Below are 12,069 nucleotides of genomic sequence, written 5' to 3'. Positions count from 1 at the left end.
GGAACAAGTAAAAAACTTATTTTTAACACATTTTCGCCTGCACATGTGCGGGCTACCACCTAGTTACAAATATTTCAAGAGACTCACATTTCTATACTATATTTTAACATGTGCATTATATATGAAATAGTTTTATTTTGAAGAACGTGAAAACTTGATGAATTTTATAACAGTTAACTTTACTACAATGTCCCAAAAAAAAAAGCAACTTTGGGAATGATTGTAGAACAAATCAAATAACATAACCAAAAGTAGCATCTAGAATGATTCTAGATAATCCATATATTATTTTTCCCATGGCCGAACTGTAATAAGCAATGAATAGGAAGAGCCTCGCCAAGGCTTTAGCCGTTATCACAGAGTTCTATGGAAGAAGAAGGTATGATTTATTCAATTCTATAAAGAGCATAGACTCAACAGACATATAGGCTTTTTAATTTAAATAAGAAAGAAAAAAAATTATGACCAAATGATCTCCCAAATGAACAAAGAAGACATCGACGTAAACAGGATTTGTTTCTTTGTACAAAATCAACGACTTATTCTGATGCTTTGCAGTTGTGAGTTAGTGTCCTTTACCCCCCAATGTCGCTTGGTGTGTAATAACCTATTACATGAATGTGTGTATATTTTCATAGTATGATGGGTTGGTCTCCTTCAAGCTCTGATATAACAATCAATGAGTCTGTCATTTCGAGGCAGAGAGGTTCTGTCTTTGGAACCGGATTGATTACCTGTTACAACCCAAAAACAAACACCACAGTTATGTATGTTAGTCAAGAGAAATTATGGTTTATTGTCTGTTGCAGAGTAATGACTAATGAAACAGTCACCTTTTTACCGCCTTTTATGTAGCCTATGGCGACTTCTCTCCTAAGCCAAGCTCGCTCCGAGAGCTCGGTAAATGAAGGGTTCTCTCCCTTCTTCATGTACAGCTCAATGTCCTGTGTGTCAAAGAAAACTCAAGATTTTCAGACCACAGTATGATTGTGAATTCTGTAAAAGTTAAAGCCAAAAGATTTGCAGAAAGAGTGTTTGTTTTTTGTTTTTAACCTTTACGTAGATCTCATCACCCTCTGCGTTTAATATGTCCTTCCACACCTCGTTCAATTCGCTGTTTTCAGCAACTGGTTATAAAGGAGTACTAGTTATTAGTAATGTTTGGATTGCAGGTAAAATTAAAAGAAAAGAAACAATAAACGCACCTTGTGCTGTTACAAGGCTCATTACTTCCTCTGCTGCTATAAGTGTTAAGGACGGCTTGATTCCGGTTATCTACATGGTTTTGTATTTATGTTTGAGCAACTTAATCTACTTGTAAGAAAACGAGATCAGAAAAAAGACTTTCAATACCTGCTTGCCGAGTTTTGAGTCAACGATTTCTGCAGCTAGATTTTGTGCCTAGAGAAACAACAATAGCAAAATGAAGTTCATTTATTCAATGTAGTGTACGCTGCCAAGAAAATTCAGTACAATACCTTCACTCCAAGCTTGTTGCAGATGCTTTCAGCGAGGAGAAGAGAGTAAGCGGATTGTTTGTCTGCTCTAGATGGATCTAAAAGAGAGCAAACTATTTGTTAGTGTTAAATCAATATTTCCAAAGACAAAGAACTAATCACGAATGCTTACCTCCAAGAAGCCAGTCTCGATCCGATATCACAAGGATGGTCAAAGGAATATCTTCACCTTTCCTATATTTACTTTGCATATGCATTATAGTTTCCTTAAGCGTCTCATAGTTCATAGGATTCCCAACCTGTAAAAAGATTAAAAGACTTCAGCGACCTCATGACTTTGAAGCTATCCTTGTTCATACCACTGAAAAAAATGAAATGTACCCTATGTGAAACTTTGATGTTCTTGATTTTCCCTGAACCTATACCATCGCTCACCCTACTTCTGTCCTCTAATGGTACATCTGATAGTATCTCCTGTTGTGTAAAGAAAAATTATTAGTAATTCTTCCCAGGAGACGAGGTCAAACCAGACAGAGAAAGCAGTATATGGGCAGGGCATACCATTGAACTGCCCGGACCAAGATAGTTATCAAACTCCTCAACCATATGAACAACATCTGCACGCCAACCAAGTAAAAGTATAGATTCTTTGGGTCCTTTGACGGAATCTGATCCCTGTGTAAACCATAGAAATGAAAATCAGAGGTCTTAAATTTTTATTATAGTTCAAGCATTGTAGGGTAGGGGGAGTTTGGGAGTCAGACCTTCGATAAAGACTTACTAGGACGCATTATAATCTTCTCTAGCCGTGATCTTTTCTTCTCAAACACTTGCTTCCGAGTATCAGGCTCATCTACTGTAATGTTCTCAATTTCCATGTCTGTATATAGAAGTTGCTTCCTTTTCCAATTGAGAGGCGCAATAAACAATACTTTGTCGGTTTCATTGAGCTTCTCGTCATCATTTGGATGGAAATTTACTTTCCCATCTCGTAAAAGGCCACATACCACAACCTGAAAGGAATACATGTAGAGAATGAAATTAGTAACAAACACCAAACTTAATGATTCGAAGAATGAAATCACATGCTCACAAGATAGTAAATCAAATCCTACCTCCTTGAACCCTAGTCTTAACTGTCTATACCTCATCCCAGCTAGATTAGGGAAGCTACAAAGATTAAATACATTTTCTGCAATGAGTAGAATTGGTATTATTAGTCTTGAATACAAACTTAATACAATAAATTTTTCAAACAGATAACACAGTAATGTAAGATGAAAGCACACCGTACTTGAGTAATTTAGCAGGTGCCTGTAGATCTTTATCAAGTCCTTTTGACGAGAGCATTGTACAAACAATTTGGACGTAACATTTTCAACCGGCTCCACTTTCAGTCCCGAAATGGACTTGAGAAGATCATATGTACTAGGGCTTGATACCTGCATTTCATTTCCAGAACCAAAAGAATATTAAGAAAGTGAAAAGATCATCACTATAAAACAAAATAACTATTACTGCAAAATCTTCAGTTACCTAACTTACCTCTACAATGGTTGGGATAGATTCCATCTTTGGTATAGGTTGAAGGGCTAATACAGAAAGAAATGCGTCTGTATCAACTTCGTACCTGAAAGAATGTTTAACTTAATTGATTCCTCTTCACAAAGTACTGAGATTCCAAATTTTTTACCACTAGCATTTCAGTTTTCAGGCAGTTTTCAGAACAGATTTCTTCTTTGTTCTGATTGAGAACCAAAGTGCATAATGAAGAGAAGTAACAATGAGTTAAATCAAGAGAAGTCTCAACTTTCTCAACGCTAAAGTCCCCAAACCATCCAAATACTTTCTATACTGTATCCTATATATACCAATTGCTAAGCTAGCTTCATACCCCTATCATTTGTATATTATTACGGCAAAAAGCGAACACGAATGAGCTAGGACACTGCACACTTCTACTACTCGAAAATCTATTCAAAACTTCTCAGTTTCCATAATCTTCTTCCTCAAAGCTGATTGCAATCTCAGTTTTCTCTTCATATATACTTTCCGAGACTTCAAATTTTCTTACCGATCACCTTTCGTTGGTAGTATGATGATGGCCCGCGCCATACAAGCGGCAGCCCTCTCAAACGATTTTGTCATGTTAAGACTACAACTGCACTGGTAGAAGCATGAAATCAGCACTGTAAATATATGCAAACCAACAAGATCAATGATAAATATGGCATGAACCTACGCAGCTTATCGGTTTTACCGTGTCAACCACTTTACCTCTTCGTAAGGATGTCAATGTGATTGAAATCTCTAGAGTACGCCTCAGCTAGCTTGTCCATCTGCTTCCTTGGAGTATCAGACATAAGCAGAAGTCTCTGCTTCCTGAAAGCATGTAACACGCAAAAGTAATCAGCCAAGTCGACATAAGCAGGGAAATAAATTTTAAGATTAATATAGAGATCAAATTACCTAGCTGTAGCAGTACCTAAGCGGACAGCATGCTCATGATAACTGTTCAGTTGCTTTAGTATGAAAGGCAGATGACTGTTTATTCCACAAATGATGATATGATCAGCTTCTAGGACTTGCATTTGTGCCCCTTCCCTCAGCCTTTGCATATTACTCTGCCAGACAAAGCAATCAGGAACTTGTATTCATTTCTCACATGTTTATCTCAAGAACTTACCCGAAATTGTTCCGTCATTGTGCTTAAAAGCCGAGAGTAAAACAATATTCCCCAAATGGCTAGGACAAATCCAATGACTCTTTCCGTGCGTGTCTTTTGCTGCAGTTTTCAGCAAACATATGGAATTTTTTAGTTGCAAGAACTCCATAGCAATATCATGAGGCTTTTAAGTTGTAATTGATCTAGAATAATATCTTCATATCTTTGAATCGGTGAAGAAGTACAGATGATTACCTTCAGATGAGTAGAAGAGGAAATGAGACATGCCCAGGCCTCCCAGAAACAGTCTTCTATGGGTTGATTGTCTTTCCTTCACAACAGGAAAGCAATGGAATTATGGAATGGAAAAATGTACATGTTCACTGGGTTAAAGTTTAAATCCATTTTACAAGATCGTCATAATATACATGGCATATGACGATCTTTTTCTTTTTTTCTACAGTTTCTTCATCAAACCAAAACCAAAAATTGAGTTTTATCTTCTACTTATAACTACAATAAGACGATCTTGAGAAGGCATTACATAGATAACTTATTTAAATAAAGCTATGTTACCTGAACTGGTGAAATAGGAATCCCCCGATTACAACAAACGATATGCATGCTACAAGGAGCACCACAAGGAACCTAAAATAGCCATGACAAGTAATCAGAATGGATGTCATAGTCAGAAAGAATTAGAATGTAACATTGTAACTACATATGAACAATGCTCATCTCAAGCACAGTGACACTAACAATCATACTCCGCAGGAATCTGATATTACACTTGAGAAACAAGTATTCACTATTGGAAGACAAAAGATTTTAGTCAGGAATCTACACTATTCCACTTTATATTCAGAGAATCCTCCCAGAAAATTCTGACACTTTACAAATTAACCAGACCTCTAATTGATTCTGTAGCTAGTAACATTTGTACATACATGGTTATTCAACTATCTCATAGAAATAGAAGCAAAGCAACTAGCATCTTGATAGAGAATATTGGATTTAGGACATACGTGGCTATGTTCTTCTCAAGCTGGATATTGAATAGGTAAAGAAACCTTGCAAAACTCCATTTGATTTCATGTAAAGAAGGAACAGACACGTCCAACTTAAGAGGAGTAGGTTTATTTAGAGAGTTCGATGCACAAGCAAAAGCCAAGCCAGTCCCCACTGAGTTCTGAATGAGGCCGGGAAGCTCTTGACATATCTTTTGCATTACTTTGAACGCCGCATACAGTGGGATGCATCCTATCACAAGTTTATATGGAAGACTCTGCAAGATTTAGGAAGATTACAACATAAGCATACGAAAAAGAAAGCAAACGTAGTGAAGACATCAGTGACACCAGGAGAAACAAAGATCTCAAAATTCATCCTTCAAACAGAGAACTAAACAAGAAAGCAAACGCATATGAAGACATCAATGACACCACGAAACACAAAGAGCTACAATTTATCCGTCAAAACGAGTATGTAGGGGAAAACGAATCGTGTGCAGTCTACAACCTCTTAAACCCGAGAGGAGCACGAACTATTCGACTGATTTTGCACCGTACAGGACCAGAAATAGAGATAAAGACATGGTCTTAGCTTCACCTTATGGAATTTGGAACTAAGATCCTTCAAAAAACCGAGGTTGGCAGTAGACGGCTTTGCGTCTCCTGTTTTTTGACACCTGACCTTGAAGGTCCCTATTAGTATAGAGAAACAAATGACAACGAAATTAGCCCAATCAAACACGAGTCTGATTTGAGCAAGAAGTGAAGAACATGAATGAGACATTAAAGAGTTCCAGTTTAGGGGAAAATGCCAAATCCTTTAATATAGCATACCAATTATTGAAACAAAACAAAAAAATATCTCCCAATTTACAGAGACTAATCCTCACTCACCTCGGCATCTAAAAGACTCAATCCCACCCAAAGGTAGAGACTTTAAACTCAATCTCCTGCAAAAAAGAGATGAACTTTGATTGAAGATCACATTTCAGCTTAGCTTACAAAATTCTAAAACCCAGATTCAGAATCCAGTAGAATTCCAATCTCTAACCATAACCGTTAAAGTCGCTACCTTTACATAAAACAAATATGAAGAAGCTTCTTCACCGGAAGAAGAAATTAATAATAAAAAAAAAACAAATGAAACCCTTCAAATCTTCGATCATCACAAAACTGCATAATCATTCATAATGATAAGTCTCACCACCATTGTTTTCAGAAATTGGAGTTATATAAGAAGAATTAAACATAAACCTGTTAAAAGATGGGATTCGATCCCGTCTCAGAGCTTGTGAAGGTAGAAACAATGGCTTCCAGCTAAATAACTGAACAGCCACCATTGTTTTATCTATCTTCTTCTCTGTTGCGAAATCTTAGCTCTCGTTGTGTTTCTCTCCGCCTTTTGTATATATACATGAACAAATTCTTATTTTTAGAATTTCCACATTTTTTCGAGGGAAAATGGGACGGGAAAATGATCTTCTTCTTTTTTTTTAATTGCCGAATTATTTTTTATCAATGTTTTTGGAGTTTGGATCCATCATCACTTCATTTCTTACCCAAAAAAAAACCATCTCTTCATTTAACCATTTTAATTAGAACAGAAAAAAATCCCATTAACTTTTTATTTTCTTTCTTTTTTTGCTTTACAACATATGCATATCACTGAATGCATGCATATATTTATGTATTTAATGAACATGAATACTATTGTCTAAATCCGCATTTTGAAGGATTTTATAGTCTCATCCGCGAATTTATAGCATATTTGACATCTCTAACACTGAAATTGAATCCAGCTTTTGACACGAAAACGATATTAATATAAATTAATTTGAATCAAGCAACGCAAACAATAAATTTATATAAACTTAAATGTCACAAAATCATATAATATAAGTTCCAATATGTATATTTGTTGACAGAGATAAATTCCCGTTGAAATTTTGATCATTTTAATCCTCAGAAATTGTTGAACATTATAAAAATGTTTCATATTTATTATAAAATAATAAAAATAAATAAGAGAGTACTCATATAAATCGATTGTATTAACCCTTAGACTTTCAATATGGAACTAAGGTTTTTGACAAACCTACAACGAAGAGCATGTCGAAGTTCATAAGATAACAAACTTTCGTTTTCTCTTTAGTTCAAAAACCCGAAAGAAAACGGAAGAATCACCGAGAAGCCACAAATGAAAAAAAAATAATCTACCCTGCCATAAATTAATCTGAGTGTTATAAAGGACGTGATTTTCTGAAAATACCCTTAATAAAAAGTAAATATGGCATTACTGATTTTGTCTTTGTTTTCTTTTATTTAAAAAATCGAAAAAGTTGAGAAATGAAAATTGGAAAATTATAAAACCAAAACCGAATCTGGTTTCTTCCCATAACTCGAAATTCTGGGTTAACATATTGAACCGAAATCCGAAATCAAAAATTCTTCCCAGAAATCGTCCGATCGAATCTTCGATCCGTTTTCGTTTTTTATCGCTCGGCGCTGTGCGCCGGCCTTCTCTGAACCCGTGGTGTTCGGCAAATCTCGGTGCAGAGCCGTCGTTTGGTAATAAGGTAACTTCTTCTACAGTTTGGGGATTAGGGTTTAGTAATCGATTTGTCAATTCCGGTCGTTTTAGGTTGCACATTGGATAGTAGAGTGGCGTATATATGTCGATTTAGTCTTCTGAGTGTTAAAATTTAACTTGTTGCCGTTGAATCGAGCTGAATCGGAGGTTTGTAAAGTGAATCAGTGAGATATGGGACAACTGGTACAATTAGGTTAACTGAATGGAAAGGGACAACTGGTACAATTGGGTTAACTGAATGGAAAAGGACAACTGGTACAATTGGGATAACTGAATGTAATAGGAAAACCGGTACAATTCGGGTAAGTAAATGGAATGGGACAACTGGTACAACTCGGTTTACTGAATGGAATGAGACAACTGGTACAATTGGGATAACTGAGTTGAATTGGTTAACTTTTCAGGAATGGGACAATAGGGATAATTGGGACAATTGAGACCCAGAATGTATTGGGACAACTGGTAAAATTGGGATAACTGATTGAGATAACTGGGACAATTGGGACAATTGGTAAAACTATGGGAAAAAAGGAAACATTGTTATTCGTTAATGACTTAGTTTTTTTGGTTTTGTGAACAGAAGAGGATGAGCGGCGACACAAACATACATTTTGAGTATGGAGGATGTTATTATAAGGAAGGAGAGGAGTTTAAATGGATATCAAGAAGCTCCATCTATGCTATATCATTTAAAACCTCTTTGGATGAGGTAACATATTCGATGGTGGTAGATGGTATATGCAAGAAGATTGGGGTAAATGATAGTGAGAAGAAGCTCAAGTTAAGCTACATTCCGTTGGTAGCTAAGCCACTCAATGAGTCATGCATTGTTGATGATGGTGATGTGTATGTCTATCTAACAACTGTGGATAAAGAGGGACTTAGATCTCTGTTGCATGTGGAGATAATGGAAGATTTGGAAAGAGATAAGATTCAAGAGCTAGAAACAGGCGATATTATGCTTGAAATCGTAGAAGCAGCGAAAGAACAGGACGAACTTGCTATTGTGGCTGTACCTGAGACTGAGACACAGATAGTGATTGATGATACTGTTTCACAACCGGATAATCAGGGTTTAGAAGAGCCTGCAGAGTATGGTATGGATGAGCATGATCACGTTGAGCCTGCTGGGGCTTCAGAACCGACTCAGTTTGTTATTGAATGGGAAGATGGTGCTGGTTTTGAGAAAAATCAAGAATTTCGATCGAAAGAGGCGTTGCGAGTATTGGTTGACAGAGCTTCGTATAAGGGATGTTTTGAGGTTAAAACAGTGAAGTCTGATCCTGGCCGACTCATTCTTAGATGCCGTCAAGCTGAACATGGTTGTTCATGGTATATACATGCTGTAAGAATGAAGGATTCAACTTACTTCAGCCTTAGAGTATACAGGAAAATGCATAGTTGTTCTCGGGTCCTTACCAGCACAATTGAGAACAAAAGAAAAGGTACTCCACAAGTTGTAGCAGATGTTTTGCGTGCATCGTATCCAGGTGTAGTGGACACACCGGCTCCTAGAAGTATTGTGAAGGTTGTTCAAAATGAAGCTCATGTGAATGTGTCCTACTCTACTGCGTTGAGAGGAAAAAAACTGGCGATTAGTCAAGTGAGGGGTAAGAAAGCTTTCAAAGATTGCATTCTTATCTGTATGTGTTGAAGCTGGTGAACCCCAGAACAGTGACGAGCGTGAAAGTGGATGCTAATAATAAGTTCAAGTATCTTTTTGTTGCTTTGGGTGCCAGCATTGAAGGCTTTAGTTCAATGAGGAAAGTCATAGTGGTGGATGCGACTTTTCTTAAAAATGTTTATGGTGGTATGCTAGTATTTGCCACGGCTCAGGATCCTAATCATCACCATTACCCTATTGCAATGGGTGTAATCGATAGTGAAAAAGACTCTAGTTGGAGGTGGTTTTTAGAAATGCTGAAAACTGTTATACCAAATAATCCTGAGATCGTTTTTATGAGTGACAGACACACAAGCATAGCGAAGGCAGTGCAGGAGGTATACCCTCTGTCTCAGCATGGATTTTGTGTGTGGCACTTGTCTCGTAATGTGAGGGGTAAAGCAGCCAATGGTTGGAAGGATTTGTGTTCTAAAAAATTCATTGAGTGCGCTCATAAGTACACCGAAAGTGAGTTTCTAATTGCATACACCGAATTTGGTAGAATGTTTCTCAAAGCTGCGGAGTACTTAGAGAATGGTCTTCCTCTTGATAAATGGGCACGGTGGAATTTTAAAGGGGACAAGTATAACTTGGACACAAGCAATGCCTGTGAATCAATGAACAGCATCTTCAAGAAGGCGAGAAAGTATGCACTATTGCCTTTGATTGATGCGTATGTTGAGAAAGTGTCTGAATGGTTCAACAGGCATAGGAATAACATAGCTGGTGCATCATATTCGAAGAAACTGGTGCCGTATGTGGAAAACGAGTTGCATAAATAATGTGTAATTGCGACCAAATTAGATGTGACTGAGCTAAATCTACCTGGACTTGAATACTGTGTTGTTGGAGTTGATGGGAAGAGCTATCTGGTTAATTTGGAAACAAAAAGTTGTGGTTGTCGCATGTTTGATATTGATAAGATTCCATGTGTTCATGCAATAGCCGCAACCATTGCAATGATGCGGACGTCCTCAAGAAGAAGAGACTTAAACATTTTCGATTTATGCTCGAGATACTACTTGATTGATACTTGGGCGATGGCTTACCACAGAACCATCTATATGGTGCCGCATCATTCTACTTGGATTATTCCGGAGGAGGTAGCTAATTTAGTTGTTTATCCACCAGACTATACCAAAAAAGCAGGAAGAAAGAGGGAGAAGCGGTTTCCTTCCACCGGAGAAGCTCGCAGGAGTCAGAAGGCCAACCCAAACACAAACATTGGCCGTTGGTTTCAACCACTAAACCCAAGGGGCGGTCAGAGCGGTCAGAGCGGTCAGGGCGGTCAGAGCGGTCAGGGCGGTGAGAGCTAGGCCTAAGGAATATTTTAATTATCTTGGATTTCTTGCAATACTATGTATTTTGGAGTAATTTGTATTTTGAATTTCTTGGACTTAGATTTCGAGAATGTCAACAGGGCAACTAGGTGCAATTAGGTGCAACTACGTCCAAACCCAGGCAAACTACAAACAAGTAGGACAACTAGGGCAACTAGGACAATTATGTGCAACTATGACAGAGTTTAGGCAAAATAGAATAAAGTGGACAATTGGTACAATTGGGACAACTGTGAGAAACAAGGACAACTATGACAAGTCGGACAACTAGAACAACTAGGACGACTATGACAATTTGGACAACTAGAACAACTAGGACAACTATGACAATTTGGGCAACTAGAACAACTAGGACAACTATGACAATGTTGGACAACTAGAACAACTAGGACAACTATGACAAATTGGACAAACTAATTTCTTTAAATTCGTAAACACTAAACAAATACAGCCCTAAACCATTAACTACTGGGTACTCAACGACTACCACTAAACACTTTAAAAAAACCCATTATTTTCTGAAAATAAGATATACCATTTGTGTTTCTAATGAGATAACCCTTATGGTATAAGGCATTTTTTGACAATGGTTTCCATCTTATAAGAGGCTACACGTAAAAATATGGGAAATACAAAAGTAAGGGCGCGACACCCTTGGGGCATGTATAAAATTTTCAAGGGTTAAGGGGACAACTAAAAAAAGAATGTTCTTGTTAAAGGACAACTGAAAAAACTTAAAAATCGTCCAAAGGACAACTTTGACAATTTTGGGACAACCGGACAACTAGGTACAACTATGATGTCAACATAAAATGCACGTGTTTAGAATGGCGGCTGAGGATAAAATTATAAGTTTTTCTGCTGTACTTGTCTCTTTTTGGTTGTCGTTTAGCGTTTTCTCTTTCATAGAAAAGGGTCAAAGGGTTTCTTCTCCTCTTATTCTCTTTCCCAATTTTTCCCCAAATAGGTTTTCTAGGGTTTCCGCCGCATAATGGATAAATATCAGATAGCCCTTGCGAAATTGGCTGAAAAGAAGAATGATGGCTCTTCTTCTGTCTTGCCTAAGAAGGATTACGGGATGACCACTAGATGGGGACCCAAAGTCAATGGAGTCAGGACCATTCTTCCATGCCCTGTACAAAAGGGAATTCCAAAGGTTTGTTATTGCGGCATAGCTCCAATTGGGTGTTTAACTGACAACTCCGCGCTTGACAGGGGCCGAAAATATTATGGTTGCTTCTACGGCTGCTGTGGCCCCAAAAATTTCCCTGAAGTAAGTCAATTGGGTTTTCAATTTTGATTTATAATTTGAGTCTCAGGGTTTATTTCTGAGTTTGGGGATTT

The 12,069-nt window shown here is 37.5% G+C and overlaps 1 protein-coding gene across 2 annotated transcripts; it reads right to left on the bottom strand.

Annotated features, from left to right (window-relative positions):
• Positions 1-300: 300 nt before the first annotated feature.
• Positions 301-6,582, bottom strand: LOC18020474 (putative ion channel POLLUX-like 2). Of its 2 annotated transcripts, XM_024157495.1 has the most exons (23): positions 6,387-6,582; positions 6,027-6,082; positions 5,731-5,825; positions 5,148-5,407; positions 4,699-4,770; positions 4,378-4,453; positions 4,144-4,242; positions 3,927-4,081; positions 3,735-3,839; positions 3,532-3,618; positions 3,003-3,087; positions 2,752-2,899; positions 2,573-2,649; positions 2,222-2,470; positions 2,019-2,132; positions 1,839-1,931; positions 1,630-1,756; positions 1,479-1,555; positions 1,354-1,401; positions 1,206-1,275; positions 1,054-1,127; positions 834-944; positions 301-734 (listed from the first exon to the last, which is right to left on the bottom strand). In XM_024157495.1, the coding sequence occupies exons 1-23, from the start codon at positions 6,470-6,472 to the stop codon at positions 633-635; spliced, it is 2,466 nt and encodes an 821-aa protein (XP_024013263.1). In that variant the 5' UTR covers positions 6,473-6,582; the 3' UTR covers positions 301-632. The 2 variants fall into 2 exon arrangements, with proteins under 2 accessions (XP_024013263.1, XP_006403197.1); XM_006403134.2 differs by lacking the exons at positions 6,027-6,082; positions 6,387-6,582 and having other exon boundaries at positions 5,641-5,811.
• Positions 6,583-12,069: the final 5,487 nt, after the last annotated feature.

Source organism: Eutrema salsugineum, unplaced genomic scaffold, assembly GCF_000478725.1.
Source record: "Eutrema salsugineum unplaced genomic scaffold, Eutsalg1_0 scaffold_17, whole genome shotgun sequence".
NCBI lineage: Eukaryota > Viridiplantae > Streptophyta > Magnoliopsida > Brassicales > Brassicaceae > Eutrema > Eutrema salsugineum.
Note: the sequence above shows the minus strand (reverse complement) of the source record. Positions and strands in the feature narration are given on the sequence as shown.

Coding starts and splice junctions, on each gene's coding strand:
- LOC18020474 (XM_024157495.1), bottom strand. CDS start 6,472: ATGGTGGCTGTTCAGTTATTTAGCTGGAAGCCATTGTTTCTACCTTCA. Junction 2,900..3,002: donor CTATCCCAACCATTGTAGAG/GTAAGTTAGGTA, acceptor AATGAAATGCAG/GTATCAAGCCCTAGTACATA. Junction 735..833: donor ACATAAAAGGCGGTAAAAAG/GTGACTGTTTCA, acceptor GGGTTGTAACAG/GTAATCAATCCGGTTCCAAA.